This window comes from Chroicocephalus ridibundus, chromosome 3, assembly GCF_963924245.1.
Source record: "Chroicocephalus ridibundus chromosome 3, bChrRid1.1, whole genome shotgun sequence".
Classification (NCBI taxonomy): Eukaryota; Metazoa; Chordata; class Aves; order Charadriiformes; family Laridae; genus Chroicocephalus; species Chroicocephalus ridibundus.
Window position 1 is genome coordinate 128,491,388 of NC_086286.1, and position 27,931 is coordinate 128,519,318.

The window sequence follows — 27,931 nt, forward strand, 5'->3', positions numbered from 1 at the left end:
TCGCTACGTGCCCTTGCAAACAGCCCCTCCCCAGCTTTCCTGGAGCCCCCTTCAGGGACTGGATGGCAGAGGTGCGGTCCTGGTTCCTCTTCCCCTTAAATTCAATCTCTCGTGATCTCATGCTGCTGAAGGACTCCCTGATGCAACGGCCACGGACAAGAAACCTGCCGTGAGCTGGGGAACGTGACTTGGGCTGCCTGGAGTAATTAGCTGATGAGGCTATCCGGGAAAGCACATCTTTCCCTTTGGGTGTACGCACAAGGCAAGTCGTCCTGCCATTGATAACAAGCCCGGCCGATGAATCTTATTTAATAAAATTTTATAATTGCATTACGGCAGCACTCAACTATTCCCCAGCTGTTCCCCCGCGCGGGGCTATCCCCCGGGGAGCTTTTGCAGGGCGGTGGTGGTCGTCTGTCACCCTTGTGGAGCACAAAACTCAATCATCGGGCTGCCTTCCAGATGATTCCTGGCGGCCGCAGCGGTACCAGGGGGTGCCAGCTCGCTCACGGAGAGGTGATTGCTCCACTCTACAGATTTTTGCCATTAGCTGCCAGGCGAATGGGACCACCCTTGATGCTGGTGCACTTCTCTTTCTACCAGCGCTGAGCAGCTGGGTGGTAATTTGGGCAGCTAATTAGCTGTTATAGCGGTGGGCTGCCCGGCAGGACGAGGTGAACTAGAGAGGTCCATCGCTCGGAGAAGGTGCTGTGCACAGCAGACAACAGCTTTGGGGCAGACTGTGGGGCAGGAGGTTCCCAGCAGCAGGCTGGGATGTACGGCGGGTGAAAAAACTGCAGGGAAACCCTGAACGAGAAGCCTCAGGAATGACCCCATTTCATCCCGTTTTCCCTTCAAAATGGGGTGAAATGGTGACCTTGGGTCTGGGGGGTGGTTTGGATGGGGGGCACGTCTCATCCCCGGTGTGGGGAAGGTTTCTGAAGCTGAGCTGGTCTCTCCGTGAGAGGAGATGGAATGGGGTGAGGATGAGGAGGATGCTCCCTCCCTGCAGAAAATTCCCATGAGGTTCCTGTGAAGGCAGAGGGTTTTTTGCCGGCACTAACGACGGCCCCAGCCCTCCCTCCCACCGCTTAACATTCACGAGGACCCGCTACCAGGCTGAATTTGGGCTGCCCCGGTGGTTTCCATTGGTTTGGTTTCGCTCTCTTTCTTTTTGCAATTATTTTTATTCATTGCTTAATGAATGATGCAAAGCCCGTGGTTCCCCTGAGCCCCGGGGAAGATGAGCTGCTGGCTATTCCAGAGGGAAGCCCCGGCGCTCCGGCTGTATTTTACATTATCAGGAAGGGCTGCACCGTGTCCTGCCTGCACCCCAAAGGGTTTCTTCTTGGAGGGGCCGGTCCTGCAGCTCTCCCAAAGGCACCCAGCGCAGGAGGGAAGGGGAATCCAGTGGTGGTGCTGGGCATGGAGAGCCGTGGATGGGTCCTCTACGTCCTCCTTGCCTGCATCCAGTCTCTCCTAAAGGGGCAAGGACGGGCTTAAGTGCTGCTGTCAAGAAAGCCGAGACTGAGCTGCGGCCTTGACCCGAACATCTGGAAATTCCCCTGCTGAATCAGGCTTGGAGATGACAGGCAGGAGGAGCATCCGGCCACGGGCCCCAGGTGCTGCAGAAAAAGGGGAGACGTGGCTTAAAAAATGGGTGACACGGCTTAAAAAGGGGAGACACAGCTTAAAAAGAGGTGACGTGGCTTGAAAAGGGGTGATAATGGCTAAAAAAGAGGTGATGTGGCGTAAAAAGGGGAGATGTGGCTTAAAAAGAGGTGACATGGCTTGAAAGGGGGTGATAATGGCTAAAAAAGAGGTGACGTGGCTTGGAAAGGGGAGACGCGGCTTAAAAAGAGGTGACGTGGCTTGGAAAGGGGAGACATGGCTTGAAAAGAGGTGGCGTGGCTTAAAAAGGGGAGACATGGCTTAAAAAGGGGAGACATGGCTTAAAAAGGGGAGATGGCTTGAAAAGAGGAGACATGGCTTCAAAAGAGGTGGCGTGGCTTAAAAAGAGGTGACATGGCTTAAAGAGGGGACACATGGCTGGCAAAGATGCCCTTTCCCAGCTCCCTTAAGGCCATCTCACTGGACGTGGCTGGCGTCCGCATTCTGCCAAGGCGTTTCTCCGCCTCGATCTCTTTTTTTTCCCCTTTCGTTAATAGAAACAGACAGAATCGACCCAGCAGAGATCACCTGCTTAGCTTTGCACGGGGCTTTTGAAAAGGCTTTTAACAATAAAACCAGTGAGGAGAATAAAGAGGCACTCGGAGACGCTGCTCCAGCTGTGCCGGGCTCTCTCCCACTCTCTCTCTCCCACATCTGGCACACAGCTGGACCAGCCCTGGTGGGGAGCGCTGCCATAGCTGTCCCCCAGGGATGGGTTTCTCCTGGCGTGTCCTGAAGCGTGAGGGGGTAGCAGGGGCTCCTCCAGCCAGCCCACTATAACACAGCCGTGTCTGGTAGCTCAGGATCTTGTTCTTCCCTTTCTGTGCACCCCTTGAGCCCTAAACGCCGACTGGTTGCCAGTTCCCACCTCTCTCTTTGGTGCATCGCACTTGGCTTTCTCCCACAGCCACGTCCCCGTGACCTTCCCCTACAAAAATGTGAAGCAAGAGCAAAATCGTGGAATGGTTTGGGTGGGAAGGGACCTTAAAGGCCACCCAGTGCCACCCCCTGCCCTGGGCAGGGACACCTCCCACCAGCCCAGGTTGCTCCAAGCCCCGGCCAACCTGGCCTTGAACCCCTCCAGGGATGGGGCAGCCACAGCTTCTCTGGGCAACCTGGGCCAGGGGCTCACCCCCCTCACACCAAACAATTTCTTCCCCATATCGCACCTCAATCTCCCCTCTTTCAGCTCAAAGCCATCACCCCTCATCCCATCACAACAAGCCCTGCTAAAAAGTCTGTCCCCCAATTTCTTGGCAGATGATTGAGAAGGAGTAAAACGGGTTTGTGGATTACACTTCAACAGTGATGTGGTGCTTAGACTGTGCCACGGCTGGAGGGATTCCTGGTGGATATGAGATCACCAGCACCAGGAGATCAGCCATGGAGAGCCAGGAGGGTGGGGGAACCACGTGGGTCAAATGCCCAGGATGGTGCCACCTGAATGACCCCAACTGCCTGACTTGGAAGGAGATGGAAAACCTCCCAGGCAGCAGATCAGGGATAAGCCACCGTCCCCGGCCAGCAGCGTGCATCTCCTTGAATGTGCCCCTTGGTTAGGGGCGGAGTTAGGGTCTCTCAGGACTTTGCTGTGTTTCTTGGCTGGCACCCACCCCGGCACTGCAGGGATGTTTTGCAAAACGCTTGGATGTTCATCCCTCTGTAAAAATGGGCTGAAAGGTTGAGCGGAGCGTCTGCTGCTGCCAGGGGAGGAGGGACAGATGGGTGTGTTCTCAGAGACGTTCCCTGGGCTCCCTTGACACCACGGGCCATCAGCCCACCTAATTGCAGTGGATAAATGCGAAGTCTGTGGCTTTCCCCCTGCTAGCTAACCCCAGCGCTCGTGCTGAAGCAGAGTGGCCATTGTGAGCTTTTCTACTGACACAAGCCACATTTTAGCAGCAGCCCCGATGCCACCTCCTGCCACAGGAGCCCTCGTCCATGGTCATGGTCATGGATAAATGCAGCAAAGGGCAGCCATTGAGTGCAGTCCCTTGCAAAGGTCATAGAACCATAGAATTGCCCAGGTTGGAAGGGACCTTTCAGATCATTGAGTCCAACCATCAACCCAACACTGCCAAGGCCACCACTACCCCATGGCCCTCAGCACCACGTCTGCCCGGCTTTTCAATCCCTCCAGGGATGGCGACTCCACCACTGCCCTGGGCAGCCTCTTCCAATGCTTCACAACCCTTTCCAGGAGGAAATTGTTCCCAATATCCATCCTAAACCTCCCCTGGCACAACTTGAGGCCGTTTCCTCTTGTGCCATGGCCTGTTCCTTGGGAGAAGAGCCCGACCCCCCCTGGCTACCCCCTCCTTTCAGGGAGCTGTAGAGAGCCAGAAGGTCTCCCCTCAGCCCCCTCTTGTCCAGGCTGAACACCCCCAGCTCCCTCAGCCGCTCCTCACCAGACTTGTGCTCCAGACCCCTCACCAGCTCCGTTGCCCTTCTCTGGACACGCTCCAGCCCCTCAAGGTCTTTCTTGGCGTGAGGGGCCCAAACCTGGACACAGCCCTCGAGGTGGGGCCTGCCCAGTACAGGGGGAAGGCGAGTACAGGTCGGGCTCTCCCACGACGGGCCGGGTCTGATCCAGGTGGGACGGGGCTCTGAGCAACCTGGTCGAGTTGAAGATGTCCCTGCCCATGGCAGGGGGTTGGACTAGATGGATTTCAAGGTCCCTTCCAACATAAATCATTTCTTGATTCTGTGATTGTATGAGAGGACAGAGAGGGGACCTCCATGCACACCACAACTGGAGAGCGCTTTCGGGTTGCTGGGTTTTACTGGCTTGGTGGAAGGCAGCTGGGGAAGGCAGGGGGGAGGCACTGCAGGCACTGCTGCTGAGTGCCTCCATGGGATGGTTCGTGTTCGCGCCCTGGCCCACATCACCATGCCACAGAGGGTTTCCCTTCAGCCCGGCACTCTGAATTGATGAGAGCAAGTAGTCCCTCAGGGCTCGTTATTCATTAACCCAGGAAACTTCAGCGCTAAAACATTTGTCCTCTTTCACGGCTTACGTGAAGGGCAGCTCCCTGCGAGGGTGTGGAGGGGAGGAAAACCTGTCTGCCAAGAGCGGAGGCTGTGCCGATGCTGCGCAGCTCCAGGGGGACCCGCAGCTGCCTCCGTGCCAGTGAGATCCGCAGGGAATTGCAGTGAGATGCTGCCGGCCTCGGCAGAGCCTGCGTGAGGTGCTTTTAACAGGGCACCTGACTCCAGTCTCCTTTCTGGAGGCACGTAGCCTGGGCTGGTGGCATGGCTTTGCCTCTCCGTGTGGGGAAGGGAGCGCTGACTTCAGCCAAGGGCAAGTACAGAATCATCGAATCACAGAGTGGTTTGGGTGGGAAGGGACCTTAAAGCCCACCCAGTGCCACCCCCTGCCCTGGGCAGGGACACCTCCCACCAGCCCAGGTTGCTCCAAGCCCCGGCCAACCTGGCCTTGAACCCCTCCAGGGATGGGGCAGCCACAGCTTCTCTGGGCAACCTGGGCCAGGGGCTCACCCCCCTCACACCAAAGAGTTTCTTCCCAATATCTCATCCCAATCTCCCCTCTTCCAGTGTAAAACCCTTCCCCCTCGTCCCACGGCTCCCCTCCCTGCTCCAGAGTCCCTCCCCAGCTTTCCTGGAGCCCCTTGAGGGACTGGCAGGGGCTGGAAGGTCTCCGCGGAGCCTTCTCTTCTCCAGGCTGAACCCCCCCAGCTCTCTCAGCCTGTCCTCCCAGCAGAGGGGCTCCAGCCCTCCCAGCATCTCCGGGGCCTCCTCTGGCCCCGCTCCAACAGCTCCGTGTCTCTCCTGTGCCGAGGCCCCAGCGCTGGAGGCAGCACTGCAGGGGGGTCTCCCCCGAGCGCAGCAGAGGGGCAGAATCCCCCCCTCGCCCTGCTGCCCACGCTGCTGGGGATGCAGCCCAGGCTGCGGGGGGGTTCTGGGCTGCCAGCGCACGGTGCCGGCTCATGGCCGGTTTCTCCCCCCCCGGCACCCCCAAGCCCTTCTCTCAGGGCTGCTCTCCATCCCTCCATCCCCAGCCTGGGCTGGTGCCGGGGGCTGCCCTGGAGCGGGGGCAGTTGCAGGACCCTCAGTGCATGTCCGCAGGCAGCACGGAACAACATCTAAAAAGCCAAATGACAGCCTTTAGGTAGCACCTCAGCTTGGTGGGAGCAGGTAGGGCAAAGCCTGGGGAGCTGAAGCCCGTCAGTTCCCAGCAGAAGTACGGTGCAAATGTTTCTCGCTGAAGGCAGTCAGCTGTGGAAACCACTTCTCTGGAAGTGTAATTAAATGTTGTTGCTTGAATTCTGGGATGTCTTTTTTTAACTCTTTCGCTGTTAAAAAACATGTTCCGACTGAGCTACAAGGTATAGACGTGTCGGATTTAGGAGCTTTTGAGTGAAACATGAAAATCTGTGGATTGGGTTGTTTATGAGGTCAGGCAGAGCGAATGTAATAATCTTTCCTGGGTTTAAAAGACGGTGATGATGATGATGATGATGATGATGATGATGATGGTTATAATTAATTATCTGTCTTAGGAGGGAAAGCGTATCCCCCAGTTCCTTTGAGCTGCTCTTTTCTGCGGCGGCCGAGGTGGCTGTAACTCAGAGCGATGAGCACAGAGATCTGCATTTTCGTTTTGCCACCAGGCGACTTTGCCACTGTCAGACCTCCACCCGCAAAGTGCTCGGCGTGGTCTGGGCGCTGCAGACCCACCACCCGCCTCTCCAAAACGCTCAAAATCAAAGGGCAGGCAGAGAAGCTGAGGGCAGCCTCGGGGCGAGCAATGCCTGGGGATTCAGTAGCGCACGGGAGGGCACGTTTATTAAACGAAGGGAGCGAAAAAAAAATTCGTAAAACTCCTGAGTAGGTGCCACGAGTCAGTTTGAGTGGTTTTCCACACACAGGGATAAAACCAGGAGACCGGGGGTGACTGGGCAGACCAGGAGAGCTCGGGCCGTGGGCTGGGGAACACGGCGCGGGCGTTTGTTGGTAGCCTGGAGGTCTGGGTGCCCACTCCTTGTCCTGTTAGTCGATTTTTTCAGGGGCAGGGGGGCAGGATTTTGGACAGCTTTCAGAGCCAGGGTGCCCTCCTTCAATCTGAGGCATAGAGTCATGGCTGGGTAGTCTGCCCAGAAAGGAGTGTGACCCCCTCCCAAAGGCGAGCCACGGCTCGGTTTGTACCCGGGACGTGCCAGAGGTTCTCCAATGATGGAGAGCCCAGAGGAGGGGTGTTGATTTAGGTAGGTAACCTCTGAGCATCTAAGTCAGGGTGGAGGAATCCCAACCCTGATTTTTAAGCCCCAAACCAAGAGCATCTGCATTCTGAGGAGGCCTTCTGGCTCTCTACAGCTCCCTGAAAGGAGGGGGTAGCCAGGGGGGGTCGGGCTCTTCTCCCAAGGAACAGGCCATGGCACAAGAGGAAACGGCCTCAAGTTGCGCCAGGGGAGGTTTAGGATGGATATTGGGAACAATTTCCTCCTGGAAAGGGTTGTGAAGCATTGGAAGAGGCTGCCCAGGGCAGTGGTGGAGTCGCCATCCCTGGAGGGATTGAAAAGCCGGGCAGACGTGGTGCTGAGGGACGTGGCAGTGTGGTCAATGGTTGGACTCGATGGTCTGAAAGGTCCCTTCCAACCAGAACAATTCTATGGTTCTGTGATTCTGTGTCCTACATGATTCAGCCAAATCCAGGGGATCTATAGCAGAAGTCAGATCTGATCCCCGTTCCAAAGCCCAGCGCCAAGAAACCAGGGACTACACCACGAAGGGCTAATTCCTGATGGTGGAAAGTGGTACCCTGCGTTGCATTCCCCAGGATTTTTCAGCAAAACCCCAAGTGCTTGAAGCAAATTGCATTAGTGGCTCTGGACAGGAGGGTCCCTCTGGAGCTGGAGGTGTACAAGGAGCGCTCCCGGGGTGGTGGGGCATGTCGCAGAGCACGGCAGATGGACCGTGCTCCTCCACGCCACACACCGCTTTCTTCCCCCCCGGGGTTTGCTGCTGATGGGCTGCAGCGTGAACATCCCTGGATGAGCTTCTCGGTGCGGAAAGCTTTCAGCAAAGCTGTTCAGCGGGGATGCGGGGAGGCTTTCTAGGCCACCACGCTTTCCAATTGTGTTATTTTGCTGCCTGGAAAACCTCTAATCACGGAATCACGGAATCTTCAGAGTTGGAAGGGACCTCTAGAGATCATCTAGTCCAACTCCCCTGCTAGAGCAGGACTGCCCAGAGCACATCACTCAGGACTGCGTCCAGGCGGGTCTTGAAAATCTCCAGAGAAGGGGACTCCACACCCTCCCTGGGCAGCCTGTCCCAGTGCTCTGTCACCCTCACCGTAAAGAAGTTTTTCCGTGTATTTGAACAGAACTTCCTATGTTCCAGCTTGTGCCCATTGCCCCTTGTCCTGTCGCTGGGAACCACTGAAAAGAGCCTGGCTCCGTCCTCCTTAAACCCACCCTTTAGATACTTGTAAACATTAATCAGGTCCCCCCTCAACCTTCTCTTCTCCAGGCTAAAGAGTCCCAGCGCTTTCAGCCTTTCCTCATAAGGGAGGTGCTCCAGTCCCATAATCATCTTGGTTGCCCTTCGCTGGACTCGCTCCAGCAGTTCCCTGTCCCTCTTGAACTGGGGAGCCCAAAACTGGACGCAGTACTCCAGATGTGGCCTCACCAGTGCAAAGTAGAGGGGGAGAATGACCTCCCTCGACCTACTGGCCACAGTCTTCCCTATGCAGCCCAGGATGCCATTGGCCTTCTTGGCGACAAGGGCACATTGCTGGCTCATGGATAATTTGCTGTCTACCAGGACCCCCAGGTCCTTCTCCTCAGAGCTGCTTCCCAGCATGTCCGCCCCTAACATATACTGGTGTTTGGCAGTCTTCCTTCCCAGGTGCAGGACCCTACGCTTGCTTTTGTTGAACCTCATGAGGTTCTTCTCTGCCCAGCTCTCCAGCCTGTCCAGGTCACGCTGGATGGCAGCACGGCCCTCTGGAGTGTCGGCCACCCCTCCCAGCTTGGTATCATCAGCGAACTTGCTGAGGATACACTCTGTCCCCTCATCTAGGTCATTAATGAATATATTGAACATATAGAATCGAGAAGGGGGTGAGTGCACATCGTTATTTCGGTACCTTATCTTGGTAGCCACACTTGGGATGTGGGGGTCTGCTCATGGTTGGACTCAATGATCTTAAAAGTCTTTTCCAACCTAAACAATTCTATGATTCTATGATTAGAGAGGGCCAAACTGTAGAGCAAGGACTTGGAATCACAGAAAAGTTAGTGTTGGAAGGGACCTTAAAGGCCACCCAGTGGCACCCCCTGCCCTGGGCAGGGACACCTCCCACCAGCCCAGGTTGCTCCAAGCCCCGGCCAACCTGGCCTTGAACCCCTCCAGGGATGGGGCAGCCACAGCTTCTCTGGGCAACCTGGGCCAGGGGCTCACCCCCCTCACACCAAACAATTTCTTCCCAATATCTCATCTCAATGTCCCCTCTTCCAGTGTAAAACCCTTCCCCCTCGTCCCACGGCTCCCCTCCCTGCTCCAGAGTCCCTCCCCAGCTTTCCTGGAGCCCCTTGAGGGACTGGCAGGGGCTGGAAGGTCTCCGCGGAGCCTTCTCTTCTCCAGGCTGAACCCCCCCAGCTCTCTCAGCCTGTCCTCCCAGCAGAGGGGCTCCACGAAGTCCCACCTGTGCTCGGTGCTGTCCGTACCCAGAGAGCAAGTGACAGCCCCTGTCCTCCCCCCTGTAGCCCAAGGATGGGCGTCAGAGTTACCCCAGTGTTTTTGTGACAGATGCAGCAATGACCACTCATTTCAGTTCCTCCCCCAGATTTGGTCCATGGGCAAACAAGTCCCTGCTCATGGTGGGCAGTTGGACTAGATGGCCTTTGAAGGTCCCTTCCCACCCAAACCATTCTGTGATTCTACGATCCAGGCAGAAATCATATCCCCTGCACTTTCTGTCTCCATCTCAGAAGCAACCAAAGGTCCTGAGCATCTTGTCCCATAGTGAAGTACCACTTCTGTTAAAAGTGAAGAGTTTCTCTTGAGAAGGTCTAAGTTCTGGTCTCTTTGGCCAGCTCTGGGCAGACCCTGGGAACATCACCTCCTGCTTCGAGGCAGGATGGAGAGTCCTCTGCCCAGAGGAAGCTGCAGATAATAGATGGGACCAGTTTAACATCCTGAACATTGTGGGAGGTTGACGGGCTGCTGCTGTGCTTGTGACATGGTGGGCTCTGTCCCCTTCACCAATGTGTCTGAAGGCTGTGGTGGAGAGGAGAACCTGGGCCAGGAGCACCGGGCTGATGAATCTCTACCTGCACGTGTTGAGGAGCCCTGAACAGTCAGGGTAGGACATCTTCTCAGGCCAGAGAGGCATGGTGACGGCAGGAGGGGACAGGCAGCTGTAATTAGCGTTGGGATTGCTGGTTGTGTTTATCAACCTAGCGCTGGCTGGCGGGGCAGCAAGGCAAGGGGCAGGAGCGAGCAGGGAGTGGTGCTCACGCTGGTGGGGCAGGGCTGAGTTCCATCCCCACGATGGGGAGCCCAGAGTAAATCCAGCTGCGGAATGCTGGACCGTAAGCAAAAATATACCACTGTCGTGAGGCCATTTCTAGTTTTCTTATGTATTTCATGATTTTATTTTTTTTTTTCATTTGCTTCCTTGACTCACTCAGCAGAAAACGTAAAAATAGCTTAAAAATGAGTGTTGGCGTATTTCTGAAGAGTCACTAATTCCTTCCCGTGAAGTTGCTTGGCCAGCATTTTCCTTTCAAGACCCTGCGGGCGCTCCTGCCGCTCCTGCGGGCGATGGAGGGCTCAGCCGCAGCGCCGTCCCATCCCGCGACGCCCCCGGAGCAGCTTGGCCCCGGGGTGTGCGTGGCCTGGGGAGGCCACAGGAGACCCCTGCCTCGGGACACTGAAGGCGGCGCAGGCGGTTTAGCCTGGCAGATGGGCTTTTTGCCTTGGCAAGCAAAAAAAACCCCACAAACGCAAGTGATTTTTATATATATTTTTGTATATGTATAGATGTATAAATGTAAAACATGTATATGTATATAATGTATGTATAGAAATTTATACAACGAGTATTAATATTCATACTATATATATAAAATATTTGGCACCGAGGCACGTTCTTCATGAGACCCCTGTAAAACAGCCCTGCCTGCCTTTTTGCTGGGAAAAAGTTGGGCTAGTTAGCCCTTTTTTCATGGTCATCTGGCTACTTAGACTAGCTAGCCTTCTTCCACGGTCATCTCAGCTCCACCCATGGCCTCTGAAACAGCTCCCAGAAACAAGCCTGACGTCTCCCTCCATCCTTTCTCCGCAGACCTTCCGCTGGCCGGTGGCAAGCAATATCGATGGGAATGAGATCCTGGAGATCCAGGTGTTCAACTACAGCAAAGTCTTCACCAACAGGTGAGAGCGTGGTCTGTCCTTCCCTCCCGCCGCCCCACCAGGTCCTCCCCGGTGGGAAGAGGGAGCTCCTGCTTGAGCTGGAGCCACAGCCCCGTTTGCCGAGGAGGCTGGAGGGTGAGGAAGAACGGCGGCGGTGTCTCCTGGGAAGGGCAAGGAAGCTGAGATGCCACGTGCAAGGTTGCCAGCCACCAGCTGGTGGTCAGGGCCGTGTCTACGCCACGGTTCTCCCGAGGTGCTGCCGTTTGGTTCAACGCACTTTGCATGTGTTTAAGAGAAACTGAAGTCTTTTGGTTAATTACCAAGGTGGAAGTTGATACCTAAGTGCAGTTCCCCGGCTCTTGCAAATTCTGCGGGTGGTTATTTATCTTATTCTTGCAATTTTTTTCTCACATAGAAACTACGCTGGTTGCCAGGACTTAGGTATTACATGCGATGTCAGGAACATTCTTTAAGGTTTCTGACAGTCTGAGCTTTGCCCCCACATTAATAAGGAAAGTTTGTCTGTCCCTTCTGTCAGCCTCAGTGTGTCTCATACCTTTGTCCATGCTGTCGTTGCAAAAATATGGGAGCATTTCACAAAAGCATGAAGTGGTGCATGGGAATTGTCCTACAGAACATTTACACTGACATTAAAGAGGGGAAAGGAAAACAAGAGCCGAGGAAGGGCACTTGCTTGTGGTTGGGTGTTGCAATAATACTTGAAATCCAGTGTCTTCCCCAGCTGGAGCTCAGCAGGGTCTCCTCACCATCTCCCAGGCACGTGTTCATGCAAAACCTTCCTTTAGAGCTGAAAAAATGAGGAGACAGACAGATGGCATGCAGGGCAGGCATGCTGAATAGGCGTGATTTAAATAAAAATTTAAAAAAATACAAATTAAAAACGCAAACGGAACAAAAAACCCAAACAACAAACAGAGAAAAAAAAAATTTATCTGCCTTTGTTTTGCTTTTAAGTAGGAGCTTGAGTAGCAGAAGGAGACTTGAAAAAACTTGGTTTATTCCTTTGCTGGCCGGGAGGAGAAAGGCAAGGAGCCCCCAGAGGGTCCCAGCCCAGGTGGGTGCGTTGGGTGGGGGATGAGCAGCAGATCCAGGCAGAAGAGTGGCCCAGGGCTGGTGGGGACACCTCAGCTCCGCCCCAGGAGCCATACGTAGTACAGGTCACTTGGAGCTGTGTTCGGACCACCCCCTGCAGGCACCCCCATTGAGACCGTGCAGTTGTGGTGGTCGGTAGGTTCCTGAGTGATGGGCAGATGGAACAGGAGACCTGAATCGTTTCTGCAGCCCCCAGCTGTCCCAGGGTCCGTGTGAGAAGGGATTCCTCGGGGGCTGTGGGCGGCAGACGGGCGATGGGAGCCTGAGATGGATGGATGCAGACGTGGAGATCCACCTCCTTCCCCAGCCAGCATCAGCTCCAGCCTCTGGAACCTGCTCTCCATGTTGCACCCATGACAGCCGTGTTTTTTCTTTGGATGCTCCTTCCATCCCTTCCTTCACCTTCTACTCCCCCGGTGCAGCCTGGCCACTGCCACGCATTTGCAGAGGCTTAGTGCAGCCGGCAGCTGGACGACGTGAAGGGGCAGAGCATCCCTCCATCCACGATGGCCGGGAGCTTCGGAGCTCCCCGAAGGGAATGAAAACACGCCAACTGAATCAGACGGTTTTGCCCTGACAAACTGCACGTCAGGATGTATCCAGTTTCCCTCTGGACAGCAATTCTGCATGCTCTGCACACAAAGCAGCAAGCCCTTCTCTCTCTCTATCTGTCTTAAAACCTGGGGAAAAAAAAATCCACTTCAAAGATGCGATAAAAAGGAGAAAGCGGTGTTTTTCTGTGTCTGGAAATGCAGAACCGTCCCTGTCCCTCCATGGAACTGGGAACCGGAGGGGCCAGGGCTCACCAGCAGGTTGCACCGATTAGAGGCTGAGGAAGTGGCCACCTGGGTAATCCCTTCCACCTTCAAGGTGACCAAAGTCTCTTTCTTAGAAATTTCCAAATACCCAACACAAAATAAATATCCAGTTAGTTCAGCCGAATTGCTTGAAGTGCCTTTTTTTTCCATTGGTGAGCCGCACGTGCGGCTGTGTCAGCTAGCCAAGAGCCACTTCTACTCCCAGGATGCCCTTCTCTTTTCCCATTTTCGTCACTTTGGACATTTTCCTCAGTTTGCCTTTGACCCGTGAGGGCCTGGGCTGCCGCAGAGGAGCAGCAGTAGCGGGTGGTGCAGGGGAGCAGGCTGCAGCCTGGGATGGAGCCTTCATCTCTTTATCGTCCACTGTGATCTGAGCTCGTTCAACTGATGTTTGTGTGCTGCAACCCCACCTTCAACAGGGGACTGAGCACAGAATCACTGGATCACAGACCAGCAGGGGTTGGCAGGGACCTCTGGAGACCATCCCGTCCAAGCCCCGGCCACAGCAGGGTCACCCAGAGCAGGTGGCACAGGAACGCGTCCAGGCGGGGTTGGAATGTCTCCAGAGACGGAGACTCCCCCACCTCTCTGGGCAGCCTGTGCCAGGGCTCTGCCACCCTCACAGCAAAGAAGTTCCTCCTCGTGTTTAGGTGGAACTTCCCATGGTCAAGTTTGTACCCCTTGTCCTGTCCCCATCCTCCTGACACCCCCCCTTTCAGTATTTATAAGCGTTGATAAGGTCCCCCCTCAGTCCTCTTTTTTCCAGACTGAGGAGACTCAAATCCTTCAGCCTTTCTTCCTAAGAGAGGTGTTCCAGTCCCCTCAGCATCTTCGTAGGCCTGCCATTAACTTGATTTCTTACCGTTAAGGGATTGCCAGATCTGCCGTGAGCAGGAAAATGGTTCCAACACCCCATGAGAATCAGCTTCTTCCATCAATTTAGTCTCTCCTCAGTACAAAGAACCCACCCACATGCTGTGGGTCTTGTCCCAGGGACCCAGGAGTCTGAGCTGCGGCAGCTGGGCTCCCCCATCACGGTGTCTACGGCCCATGAAACCAGGAGCATCTCTGCCCATTGCTGGGCAGGTAATTTCTGCCCTCAAAAGCTGTTGCACGTAGTGAAAGCAGCTCTCGGTCTTGTTTTTGAGAAGGTCATTCTTGGCCCCTCTCATTGCGCAGTGGGTTCTTTACCATCTTTGCAGCTCTTTATCCCGCTGATGTTCAACTTTCGGCATCCTCCCTCTGAAGCACGAGGCAGCGGCTGGATGCATCCACTTCTGCCCCGCGTCTCCCCAGCCCTGCAGGCTGGGATGAAACACTTCTCTCTTCCCCCCATCCATCCTCCGTTCCCGCAGTTGGGCATTGATTGGCCGTTCATTTGCCGGGCTGGGCTGCTGGTGCACCGCACTCTCCAGAGATGTTGTGGTCATGGAAGTCAGGTCCATTTTTTCCCAGCCTGAGGTGCAGTTGCTGCTTCTTGGGAGTGTTTTTGGCACATGAGCGCCCTCCTTGTCTGGCTCAGGCACACCCCATGGTCCCCCCTCCTCATGGTCCCCGTGGCTGCCTCTGCTCTCTCCTGGTTGACTCCAGCTTTGGAGTCCCCAGCATAAAAAGGAGTGGGGCCAGAGGAGGCCCCGGAGATGCTGGGTGGGCTGGAGCCCCTCTGCTGGGAGGACAGGCTGAGAGAGCTGGGGGGGTTCAGCCTGGAGAAGAGAAGGCTCCGTGGAGACCTTCCAGCCCCTGCCAGTCCCTCAAGGGGCTCCAGGAAAGCTGGGGAGGGACTCTGGAGCAGGGAGGGGAGCCGTGGGACGAGGGGGAAGGGTTTTACACTGGAAGAGGGGAGATTTGGATGAGCTATTGGGAAGAAATTCTTTGGTGTGAGGGGGGTGAGCCCCTGGCCCAGGTTGCCCAGAGAAGCTGTGGCTGCCCCATCCCTGGAGGGGTTCAAGGCCAGGTTGGCCGGGGCTTGGAGCAACCTGGGCTGGTGGGAGGTGTCCCTGCCCAGGGCAGGGGGTGGCACTGGGTGGCCTTTAAGGTCCCTTCCAACCTAAACCATTCCGTGATTCTGTGACGGCTCTGTCAATCTTTGCATTATTTGAAAATTTGATTGTCACTTATTTTTACATGCCAGTCACTGATGTAGTAGTCACGAGCTTAATAGCAAAATTGCACCGCAGCACTGTCGTTCAAAGATGATTCTCAGCTGATGCCCTATTTTTAGAGTTTCTCCATTAATCTGCCCCTGTTACTGCGCAGCACTGATAGCAGGCAGTATTAAACCAAAAATTTTATAAGAATCTGCTCCTTTCGTGCCATTACCAAACAAACCGACTCCAAAGAAGCAAACCAAGCTTGTTTTGACAGGCTCTATCTCCTCGTAAACCTACCTTGGATGTCATTGATAACACTCCAGTTTTTAATTGCTGTTTCATTGAATCCCGTACAAGCTTTCCTATTCTTTTCCCAGGACGGCTGCCAGGTTATCCCGGCTCTCCCCATTCTCCCCGTATGAACTCTTTGCTGTGCTGGGATTTCTCTATTATTCCAGCTTCATTAAAAATTGATATCGGTGGATCAGAGGCTGCTGGTTCGTTTACGATGGTTATCCACAAACTCCCCCTGGCCTGCAGCAGCCAACAGAAATATTTATCCGGCACATTCGCCTGCTTTGCATTGTTACGGGCTGGAACGGCAGCTGCTGCTCCTGTTTGTGGGATACGTTTGCCTTGAAATCATACAACCGCAGAATGGTTTAGTTTGGAAGGGACCTTAAAGATCATTGAGTTCCAAGTCCCCTGCCCTGGGCAGGGACACCTCCCACCAGCCCAGGTTGCTCCAAGCCCCGGCCAACCTGGCCTTGAACCCCTCCAGGGATGGGGCAGCCACAGCTTCTCTGGGCAACCTGGGCCAGGGGCTCACCCCCCTCACACCAAACAATTTCTTCCCAATATCTCACCTAAATCTCCCCTCTTTTAGTTTAAAACCATTACCCCTTCTCCTATCGCTACAGACCCTGCTAAAAAGCCTGTCCCCATCTTTCTTGTAAGCCCCCTTTAGGTACTGAAATGCTGAGCTCCTCCTCCCCAGCTCGGGTCTCCTCTCGCCCCACCGTGGGACACAGCTGGACCAGCCCAGGGCAGAGGTGGAGAGTCCAGCCCAGCGGTGGAGTGTCCAGCACCTCCCTGCAGAGCTTTGCCGGAGTTTTAATTACCTGTTCTCTCTTTCTCTACTAAATTAAAAAGCTCTTCAGGCTAGAAACAGTTTGCTCGTGCTGGCATTCCCGAGAGCGGAAGGATGCACCCCGCAGGCTGGCTGTGGCGGTGGTGCCTTCGGTCCCTCAGCAGTTAAGAGACCCAGCACAGCGTGCTCTCCTTGCTGCCCGACTTTGCTCTGGGCCACCGGAGCAGCTCATCCCCGCAGCCCAGCCCAGGAAAGGAGCCGGGATCAGAGAGCCCCTTCAGCAAACACCAAACAAGCCATCTTCTCTGGGAAACTGGAGCCCGAAAGGGGCTTCACCTCCTCTCTCTGCACTGCAGGTGCCCCTGGGGAGTTAGGGCTCAGCTCAGGTGCCCACACGGATCTCCAGCTTCTGGAAGGACCATGTTTCCTGTAGATCCAAAGTTCTATCCCCCAGCCCTGTGTTCACCTCAGACATCCCAGGACATCTGTGGGGCCACAGGTGCTCGTCTTTGGAGCTGAATCCCCAATGGCTGGAGAAGGGTCTGGGAGAGCCAGGAGCAGCAAGGCACGTCCTGTCCCAGGGCAACGTGCTTTGGGCACAGGGAGCTGAGAACTGGCTGTGGCTGGAGTTCCCTGAAGCAGAAGATAACCAGGAGCCTAAAAGGGGCAATGACAGTTGTGCCAGGGGAGGTTTAGGATGGATATTGGGAACAATTTCCTCCTGGAAAGGGTTGTGAAGCATTGGAAGAGGCTGCCCAGGGCAGTGGTGGAGTCGCCATCCCTGGAGGGGTTGAAAAGCCGGGCAGACGTGGTGCTGAGGGCCATGGGGTAGTGGTGGCCTTGGCAGCGCTGGGTTGATGGTTGGACTCGATGGTCTGAAAGGTCCCTTCCAGCCATAACGATTCTATGATTCTGTGAAAGGAGAGCTTTAGTCCAACCCTGTAAGCTGCGTACTGAGGGACGAAGGAATACATTTCAGATCTGAGCACCCGTGGCAGGAATCAACCTGCAGAACAGACTGATCCAAGTCATAAATATGAAGGGATTAGCCAGGAGTTTGTGTTCAGACTCACAGCACTTCTCCTGCTGGCTAAGAAATATCTACACCAGGATATTAGTGCCGAGGCACAGGCAATGGCCCCAGCCCCATCCCACCCCTGGCAGCTGATCCTCCCTCAAGGGAAAACAGAGAATTTGTAGTACAAAAGAAATATTAAAGCCCAGGGTCAGGAGCCAGTGCTGTAGCTACAGCCCATCCTCCGTGCACAGGAATGAGTCGTAGGTGGAGAACGGACAGCCACAAATCGTGGAGAGGAGGGAGAGGAGTGGGGAGAAGCAGAGCCCTGGCGCTGGGAAAGGTGAGCCGTGGTCTCTGTGAATAATTCACCTGCAGCTGATTAGTGCTATTTATCAAAGCCCCAGATAAAGGCATGACACCTGATGCAGCTCCACCTTGAATAATGGAGGGGGCCGGTGCCCAGACGCGGCTGCCTGGCTCATTGAGTTGCTTTTGTTTCCTGCCTCAATGGCCATCAGCATGCACCTAATTAGCTGGTAAAATAATCCTTTCCTGGCCCGGCCAGGTGTCTCGGCCTCCTTAGAGCAGCTGATTGTGTGCTGGCTCCTCAGAGGGGCTGTGGGCTCCAGTGGGTCTCGCCCCTGGGATGGTGGCTGTCCCTGGGAGCCATTCTCTGGGGCTCTGCGTGTCTGAGTGCCCAAAGAAAGGGGCAGAGGATGGAGATGGGGAGACAGTTCATGAGGACAACTCAAATGGGCGAGACCAGTGGTGCCACCAGCCCAGAAACCTGTCTCCAGCCCCTGACCAGGCAGGGCATCCCCAGGCTGGGACTCTCCCCTCCAGCCAAGACCCATCCAAACCACCCCAGGGATCATAGAATCATAGAATCTTCATGGCTGGAAAGGACCTTTGAGGTCATCGAGTCCAACCACACACATACAAAAAAAACCAACCCCTACAATCTCTGCCACTGGAGCATGCCCTGAAGTGCCACATCCAGACGTTCCTTAAACACCTCTAGGGATGGTGGCTCAACCCCCTCCCTGGGCAGGCTGTTCCAGTGCCTGACCACTCTTTCAGTAAAGGAATTCCTCCTGATATCTAACCTAAACCTCCCCTGCCGCAGCTTCAGCCCATTTCCTCTGGTCCTGTCATTATTCCCCTGGGAGAAGAGGCCAACCCCCACCTCTCTGCACCCTCCTTTCAGGGAGTTGTAGAGGGCAATGGGGTCTCCCCATCCCGCCCATCCCGCAGACGTGAGATGTTTCACGTATCCCATCATCCACCACTGGTGGAAAACGGGTGGTGTAGCCAAGTAACTGCTGCATGGCGGGGTGAGATGACATGGGTGGAAATACCGAGTTCCAACTGGAACTCAGTTCACTGGCCTTTCTCTTCTGGTCCCCTGGGGAGACCTACAAAATACCTTCAAGCTGGGTGAAAATTTGTAGCACATGGTCCCACAGTGAAGGGCCCTGGGAGAAGGCACGAGCAGGAGGCAAGTCCATGATGCGAGGTCCTAGGTGTGGATTTGAGCGTGTTCAAGCTGGCGGAGACACCGCGGGACACCTAGGAGTGATGTGGGGTGGAGGACCCTATGCACAGGAGAGGCAGAGATGCAAGAAGCAAGCGGAGGAGAGACACCAGAGAGGGTGGCTGTGTGGTCCAGCATCATCCCTGAGGCAGGAGGTCTGGTCCCTGCTGCTGCTTCCCATTCCCGCCCTGCTGGGACAGCCTGGACAAGCCTCTTCTGGGCCACATGTTTTCCTTGTGCATAAAACAAGGACAACAGCAGTCAACGACCACGTCCCTTAAGGATGAGGCAGGCTGCGCAGAAACTGAGAGCTGCTGCCTTGAGGTGGTTTGTTTTCCTCTATGTCGCTGTTTTCCTCTCCGGGGCGAGCAGCAGTAACTGGATCTGGCCGAAGACCAAAAGTCACGTTACAAACCCGTCGGGTCCCCACCGGCCTGACGGGCGACACCGGGGTGGGGGCACGGATAACATCCCCCCGCAGAAAGCCGATACCCACGGGGCAGAGGCGGGAGCTGGCTCTCCTTACCTGACGGAGGGACAAAGGGACTAATACCAAAGGCTTTTAATACAGCGCTGTGCTCTCCGGGATAAAAATAGAGCTTTGTTTTGTCCTTTGTGCTCTGGCTTCTCCAGCAATTAAGGTCTTTGCAGCATTCAAGTGTTTCGTATGAAACTGCCACCAACTTGCAGGAAACAGGGTGCTCACCGTTTCATCCGCGCAAAATAATCCGCTGCAGAATCACTGGAGGAAGAATATAATGGAAAAATTATTAACTCTGGTGCAGTAGGTTCCCCCTCTCATCTGAGTGCCCTCCCCAGGCAGAGCAGGGCTTGGAGGGATGACTCTGGGCAGGTAGGACGTTGCAAGAGTTGCCTTTTGCAAACCAGAAAGTGCCACGGTTTCCTTGAGAAGGTGCTTGGACCACAGCTGGGCAAGCCTTTCTGCTGCCCGGCTCGCGTAGACACTGCCGAGCTCTGAGCCGCAGCCCTCGGAGCATCGTCAGGGATGCGGGAGATTCAGTTCTCCCCAGTTCCTTCCCTCTCGGTGTGGAAGGTCCCAGGGATACGCTGGGGTCGCATCCAGGGTCTGCATCTGACTCACCAGACCACTGGATGCGTGATGCCTCCAGCGCACGCACCAAGGTGGTGTTTTTGTCTAGGGAATTGGTAAAAGGCAGAAAACAATTAAGTCTCTTTGAATATAACTAAGTGTGCTTGTAACCCAGCCAAATTCTTTATGTAGGATCACGCCACGCCGGCCTTATGCTTTTGTCTCAATCCAAAACAATTTTTGAGAGTCCCCTCCTAATTTCACCAGTAAGACAACAGAAAAAAAATATTATATGGGACGATTTTACGGGATCTGGGGGGCCACCTGCACAACTCGGGGTTTATGTTTGCCATTTTCGTATGTGATTTGGATCCCCAAACTTCATTACAAACAGTCCAGACTGGGCAGGTCTCTTGGAGGGAACCTTACGCCCGTCTGAGAAGTTGGGAGCAATGTGGTGTCCTTTACCATCCAAACAGTATTAAAACAATTTTTTCCGCTAATCCTTTCAGCACTGGGAACAGAGAGAGTTGCTCTCCGATGCTCTTCCAGGCTGTCTTTGCATCACGCTGTTGGTTGTAAGAGTCCTTTAGTCTTGTGTTATTAACTGTGCAGGAGCCAAACGGATCCAACGGAGCAGCCAAACGCTCTGGCACAGCTTTTATCTGAGGAACTGTAAATTAAGTTAGTCCTCTTCCATTCCAAAGAGGACATAATGAATAGCCACAAGGTGGAAGTGGGGAGGAAGCAGTTTTTCATCATCTGTTTCAGTAGAAAAACTCGAAAGATGTGAACATGAAGACAGTGGGAGGGAGGGTCAGGACGAAGTGGGTCTTCACGTGATGCTGGGTGGGCTGTGGAGAGCCCCACCACGAGATCTGCTGGGAAGTTTACAGGTTTAAAATTGAATTTGACGTCTTTATGGAAGAAAAATCTGTGTGAGTTTATTGAAGAAAAAGATATCCCCTCTCGCCCCAGGAGTCCTAAGGTGGACATCTTACATAGGCCAGAAGACTCGTAGTTGGGATGACAAGGGTTGATGAACTGTGATCCTTCCTGATGTACCTGGGTTATCATTGCAAGTGGATTTGTCCTCCTGAGAGCCCAGGCTCCCCCGTCCTCCTAATCCATGGGCTGCACTCTTTCTTTTCATGTTTTTTCTTAAATCAACAATTTTTTTCTTCGTTGTCCTTGGCACTTCTTGAGCTGTGGGATTATTCACCTCAGAAGAAGGTCCTAGTCCAGCTTCTTTTCTGGTTGATGCAAAATGGATATGGTGGGGTCTTCTCTCACGTACCCCTCCACAAAGCAGGGTGGGTGGCAAGTGCTCCAGAGCCTGAGGTTCATAAAGCCCAGCTTATCTTCCCAGCCCTAAGGACTGGTGTCTCTGGTACACCTACAGCTGCCTGGTCCTCAAGCAGATGTAGCATGTGATGGTTTTTGTCAGTGTTGGGTTGATGGTTGGACTCGATGATCTGAAAGGTCCCTTCCAACCTGGACAATTCTATGATTCTATGATCGTCTACCTAAAATCCTTCTCCTGCATGAAGCCCCTTGCAAAGGGATGGCTGCAGCAAGCAAGTCTGATGTCTCATTAAGATGTTCTAGCATCAGCTTCCACAGAAGGTAAAAGATAGATGAAGAGGGTGTGCTTGGTTATGACCTGAGAGGACTGATGTCACCAGGGGCAGGAGCCTGGAAAGGCAGAAGTTTCCGTACCATGTCAGAGATGCAAGCTAATCAGCCGAGATGTCTACGGAGGTACCGGCTCAGCCTTTCTGTGAGTGATACCATGTCATACAACTTGTCCAGCTCTGCAGGCAAGGCTGGCACGTGAAAAAAAGAGCTGAAACGCTGATCCCCATGGAGGAGGGAAGCCGCCGAGACAGAGACGAGCGGAGTCCGGGCTTCCCAGGAGGAGCTGCAAATCATCTTGGCTCCCTGAGAGCCAGAGGAAGGCGAGCAGGGGAGAAGGCAGCTGGGACGACTGGCTCAGCTCAAGCTGGACATGGCCAGCAAGCGATGACGGGGCTTGTGTAGTGCAGGCTGGGCAGAGGAAGAGGTTTGAGCTCTCTCTTTAATTTTTTATTACCTCCCGAGGCAGGCTGGGTGCTTGGCTCCTAAGTTAAGTGATACTTTGCTGGCTTTCAAACTGCGTGCTTTTTGTGACGCTGGAAATTCAGATCCTCTGCCTGGAGGTCTGGAGGGGTTTGTGTTTGGGCGCTTTCAAGAGGAGACCTTCCTTCTCGGGGCTGATCCCCACCAAACTCGTTTTGCATCACCAGGAAAACACATTGCACTGAGATCCCCTGCAGCAACAGGACAATTCCCACCACCCAGCTTTGCCTGCCCGCAGCCTGGTCAGGGCGTTCAGTCCAATAGTCGGCAGAGAAAGACCAGAAACTCCCACGAGCGTTTTCTCCCCAACTTGGATACCTCTAAGGCATCTGGGATGGATTGCCCTCCGGCCGGGACAGTCCCTCCATTTGAGCAGAGAGAGCTCAGGGACTCATGGTGAACTTCAGGAGAGCTACAAGGAGGTGGGACGGACCCTTCCCCAGGAGAGGAGAAAATGAGCAATCATCAGCGCACTTCAAACCCTGACGATTTTGAGCTGCATCAGGGCTTTTTGCCTTTTGGGGTTTTGTTTAACACCTTTTTGGTCATTGAGCTGGAGAAAGGGAGTCTTTGAAGATTCTTCAGCTTTATATTTGAGTTTTAAAAGCACACAGACATGGGTGGGCTTCCAACAAACAAGGGCTTCCAACATAGGTTGGGCTTCCAACTCACAACGAAGGCCAAATCTGATCTTGCTGGGCAACTTGGGTGTCTGGAAAAGGGGAAAAAAAGGAAGAGAAGAGAGCACTTCTGTTATTCTTTACAGAAAGACAGAAATACACCTGGCCTGACACCATTTTTTTTATATCTAGGGTAGCTTTAAAATGATCTCTGGGCGGGATCTGGAGCCCAGAGTCCTCCTTGGAGGCAGGCTGAGATATTCAGACAGCCACCTGGGCAGCTCTGCCTCCAGGGTGGAGCAAAGCCCTGCCAGGCAGGAGGTGGGCACGGAGAAGGCTTGCGCAGCAGAGCCACGCAAAGGGGACCACGGAGCCTCTGCCCTGGACTAACCATGGTCCAACCCCCATTATAGCCCAACGGTGATGTGCCGGGCACGACGCGGTTTGTCAGGTGGAGGTCGGCTGTGCATCTTCTCCTTGCCCTGGCACGTCCCATCCTTCTCACTTTGCAGAGTTCACGTGTGCTGAGCGTTTTGCCTCAAAGCCCCCCCTGCGTCTTCAGACCTGGGTTGGTAAAATGACCCTTCATGGGTTGCGGTCATTTCCATATAGCTTCTAGATTCCTGCAGCTGAAAACCCCAGCCCTTCTTTGCCAAAAGTGGGTTGAAAAGGTGAAAAAAAGTTGTTTTTTTTCTGACCATTGTGGCATTTTCAAGAGTTCTAATTTCTCTGTCTCCCAGCATGTGAGGATGTATGTGCTGGGATGTGCACCAGGAGCTAAGTTGTGGGCAGCTGGCCTCCAAAAAAGGTTTCTTTGCTGTGGGACCTCCTTACTTCTCACCAGCAACCGACCGCCGCGGCTGTGCTTTGGCTCTGCGGTGCCTTGCAACCAGGCAGGACCACCTGGGAGACCAGAGATGTGCGAGGGCTCCAAAAATGGGCGATGAGGAACCAGGGAGCTGCTCTGATGGGCAGCTGGGTGGGTCTGGTTGGTTGACGAAGCTCATTGGGGTACCTGGGGGGAGAGACGATGGCTCTCTGGGAGCTCAGGCTGGGAAAGCAGAAAGTAAATGGGCTGAAAGGGAGTTGCTGTTGGATACCGGGGCGGCTGATGGTGCATTTAGAGGCTGCAGCGCTCGCATTTATGCACAAACCCGTGTTTGGGCAACACTGATAAACGCAAGCTCTTTCCTCTCGCGGCTTACGCGATGAGTGTCCTGGAGCTGGGACCAAAACGAAGAGCCTTTTTCCCATCTCGCGGAATTGGAGCACCATCTGTAATCACCTGCTCCTTAAGTTAAAGCTCCCTAAATCACTTCCCTCCTAATTACCCTCTCTGCACCGAGCCTGTGCAGCAGGCAGGTCGGAGCGTACCTGATTACTATTGTGTTGTTAACATTTGGATAACCCGGCGAAATGTAGGACACAGCAGCTCTTCCAGCTCGGCAGCCTCCAGGTATTAAAAGTTCTTCAGTCAATTTACTTTTTTTTTCAGCAAACTCTTGCAAAAAAATCCTCATTAAATATAAATGGCTCTTCTTTTCACCCTGGAAGACAAGTGGAATAGCATAATGAGTGGCAAGTCAGCCCTGTCGTATTGAAATATTTCCTGTCAGGTAACGAATTTGGGGTGAGATTACAGATCTGGTTGCTGAAGCGGTAATTTGGGTATACTCAGACTTTTGCACAGTGTTTGACTCGGCGCCACGCAATGTTTTGATCAAGGAATGAAAAACTCAGCGGGAATTTGACATGGCGGGCGCTGACGGTGTTACGCACGGGAGCAGGGATTCCTCACCGGGGATGCTGGCAGCCGGCGGAGCCCCGCGGGGACCAGACCCCGTCGGGCGTCAGTTTGAAATTCCCCACGTGCAGGGAGCAGTTCTGGCTAGCAGCACGGGCAAGGATGCCGAGCATGGGAAAAATGGCCTGGAGCTGCTGCCATTGCTTGGCGGCCCGGGAATTACAGATTTATGTGCTTCAGTGCGCTCTGGAAAAAAAAAAAATGTGTCTAGTTTCAGAGCCCCCCACATCAGAAAGGTGCTGGGAAAGTGGGGTTGGTTAGAGAGGAGCAGCCAGCGCCATTGAAACCTACCCTGAAGCCATCAGCAGCTCCGTCTGTTTGGCTTATCCGTAAGGAAGGGAAGAGATGGGCTGGTCATGGACGAAGAAGCAGGAATTTGGTGGCCATCGCTCTCGGAGATGACCAATCCACAGAAGTTCATCCTCTCAGCAGATTTTAGCTGAGGAGGGCTGAGCCGCGTGGTCATCTAAGCCCCATTGATGGTCCAGAAGATTAGCATCTCCCACGATCACTTCTTTGAGCAGGCCGGGCATTGGCGTGTCCCGTGCTGCCTGTTTTGCCTTAGTTTTGCATTACTTCAGGGCAGAGCACGCACCGGGCAGGCATGTGGGAGACCTTCTCTCCCTCCCCACCATGCCTCCAGGTTGGAGACTGGCCCTGAGGACCAGGAGCCCCCAGATCTCCTCTGCCCACGTTGCAGATGCCAGGTTGAGTGGGATACCTGCGAGCAAGGCGGTGCTCGGTCTGTAATCCGGGTGGTAGCCACCGTGCAGGAGTTGGGAGATGCTGCTTTGGGTTGGGCGGTGTAACCAAACCCTTCGGTGTTTGCAGGCTGCGGTGCCAGGGGGCGGGAAGGTGTCTTGGCATGGGGTGGGCAGCGGGAAGATGCAATGGCTGTTCCTGCCTGCCCTAATTCCCCAAGCGATGTTCCTGGGTTTCTTTCAGATGCTCCGGAGCACGATGAGCATCGAAAGTTCGTTTGGGTGGGGGGCAGGTGATGCTGGAGGGATGGGTTTTATAATGGTTGAGCATGTTACCTCTTTTTTTTATTTTTCTAATTTTTTTCCTGTTTTATATCAGATTACAATCCTAATTTCAATTCCGCACTTTATTTGGGTCTGACCCGGTTTCTCCATCTATCCTAGGCAGACATCACCGGGGTCCTTTTCTGTCTCAAGCCCCCAGCTGGGTCCTTTTCTGTCTCAAGCCGGGTTGTCCATGGCCAGGCGGGGAAGCTCTCCTCTCCAAACCTCCCTGGGGCTGCCGAGCTCTGGGCTAACCCCTGCCCCTGCATCCCACTAGTGGGTTGAGGACCGTGCATTGGCCTGGCCAACCCTGGCCGGCAGCGTCCCGGTGTGGATGGGTGAGCGACAATGCCCAAGCAGCACTTAATCCCCTAATTTAGATGGAGTCAACAACTCCAAGAGGTTCAGGAGCAGGAGATCAGCTGTCCCTCAGGTCTTTAAGTGCAGGTCGGATCCTCCCTTGGGCAGCTGAGCCTTCATTCCTCTGTGGCATCCCTCTGCTTTCCCCACCCTATCTTGCGAGGGGTGTCTGGGGGTGAGGCCAAAACCAGGACAGAGATGCCATGATTTGCCTTTTGTCACTTCCCAGGATCTGATGATGGGTGGATGGAGATGCCGCCACCCCACCAGAGGCCCTCCCTGGCCGCAGGAGCAGAAGGTGCCCAGGGAGCAAACACCATCCAAGGGCTGAGCTGGCAGGGAAGGGGGGACAGGACTTCATGGGCTGGAGGACGCTCTTAGCAAGGCCAGATGCACGTCTTGGCCTCAGAGCTCTCGCTGGGACAGAGTGGGCACTGCAGTGCTGGCAATGCCTGGTGGGGTTCACCGTCACCCCCGGCCACTCCAGGCGCACAGATGGCTTCGTTGAAAGATGGCATGTGCCACAGGGGCAAAGAGCAAAGCGTGGCACGTCACGGGGTGTGCGGCAGTCCCAGACTGCCCCGATCCAAGGCTCTGAGCGAGCTCCAAGCACCGAACCAGCCAGGCTGGCTTTGAAACAGGAGATGTTCCTACAGTCTGATAAAATTACGAGTGACCCAGAAAAACTCCCTCTCTTTCCATCAGCAGAAATGCCAGGGAGGGGAGCAGGGCACTTGATGAATTATGAAACACTTGGAAATGAAGGGCTGTGTAGACAAGTGCTGAATATTTCATTCTCTCTGGCTTGGCTCTTGCCTGCCAGGGGAAGTGGCTTGGGAGGGGTCCAAGGAAGGAGCGCATTATCCCAAACCCAACACCGAGGCATCTTCCCAATAATTCGCTCTCTTGCAGACGAGCTGGCCCAAGGTCCGCGAGCAGAGCTGGGGAGTGCAGAGGCACATAAGTCAGGCTGAAAGGGTTGCAAAACGTGCCAAGGGGATGGTGACAGGACCTACATCTCACCATCTGGAGAGCTGGGCGGAGGGGAGCCTCATGAAGTTCAACAAGGGCAAGTGCAGGGCCCTGCACCTCGCGTGGAATAACCCCGTACGCCGGTACAGGTTGGGGCTGTTTGTGTCAGCAGCTTTGTAGAGAGAGACCTGGGAGTCCTGGTGGACACCAAGTTGCCCATGAGCCAGCAATGTGCCCTCGTGGCCAAGAAGGCCAATGGCATCCTGGGAGGCATCAAGGAGAGCGTGGCCAGCAGGTGGAGGGAGGTCATCCTCCCCCTCTGCTCTGCCCTGGGGAGGCCACAGCTGGAGCCACACCACACCTTAGAGCCGCCTGGCCTTTACAAGGGGCTGCATTTTTATGACGTGCCATCAGCAAACAGGTTAAATACCGACACCTACAAACACACGTGAGAGCGAGGACTGCGCCGTGCGTTACCAGCTGAGCCGAGCAACCTTCACAGACAAACCTAACTCGTAAGCAGCTTCACTAAAATAGCCAGATTTTATTGCTCAGGCCACAAGAGCATCCCTCCAAACTGAAAGCAAACCCAGCCACGAGCAGAGGACAGCCCTCCAGAGCCCTCCATCGGAGTCTGTGCTCAAATCCTGAGAAATAAAAGGCAGACTTCTCTCGAGGAAGCCTTTGCAAAACAAGAGAGCTGCTGCTCTTGCCAAGAGCAAATAACGTTCTTTCACAAACCCTGAAATCCAGGCGGGTAGGGCAGCTTTTTCCCCCTGTCTCAGAGAAGAAGCAGGTCTCCGTGGGAGCCGGCGATGCGTTATTCATTGGGCAGGAAGCACTAGGAAGGTCACAAAGAAGAGGTGCTCATGGTCGATGCCCTACGCAGCGCCTTGGAGATGGAGTTGAAGGCGCTCCGTGCTGGGATCCCCCCGTGCACAGCACATGGGAGCTGCGGAGGGGAGGTGACAGCCCTGCAGGGAAGGGTCCCATCCTGCACTGCACACCGGGACAGGTCTGCCACCGCTCTCCTTTGCTCCCAGAGCATCACGCACCACCAGCAGGACCCATCAGAGTTTTGCTGGAAAGCAGGACCTCCCTGCTGCTGCGAGCCAGGCGGAGCTAGATAAGTGGACGAGCAACCATAAGCTCATTTTCCTGTTTTCCTCGGGTAGTTTATGAATTTCCTCAGGCAGTTTATTGTTATAAATGAGTGGTGCACAGTGGGATAGCTGCACAGCACAGTTTGATTTCTCTGATGAGAGA

The 27,931-nt window shown here is 54.5% G+C and overlaps 1 protein-coding gene across 4 annotated transcripts in view; it reads left to right on the top strand.

Moving 5' to 3' along the window:
- OTOF (otoferlin) overlaps positions 1-27,931 on the top strand; it is a 126,010-nt gene that overhangs the window by 10,846 nt on the left and 87,233 nt on the right. For all 4 annotated transcript variants that reach the window (XM_063330773.1, XM_063330774.1, XM_063330775.1 and 1 more), the window contains exon 3: positions 10,985-11,073. In XM_063330773.1, the coding sequence (XP_063186843.1) occupies positions 10,985-11,073 (89 nt within the window). The remainder of the gene's footprint in view (positions 1-10,984; positions 11,074-27,931) is intronic.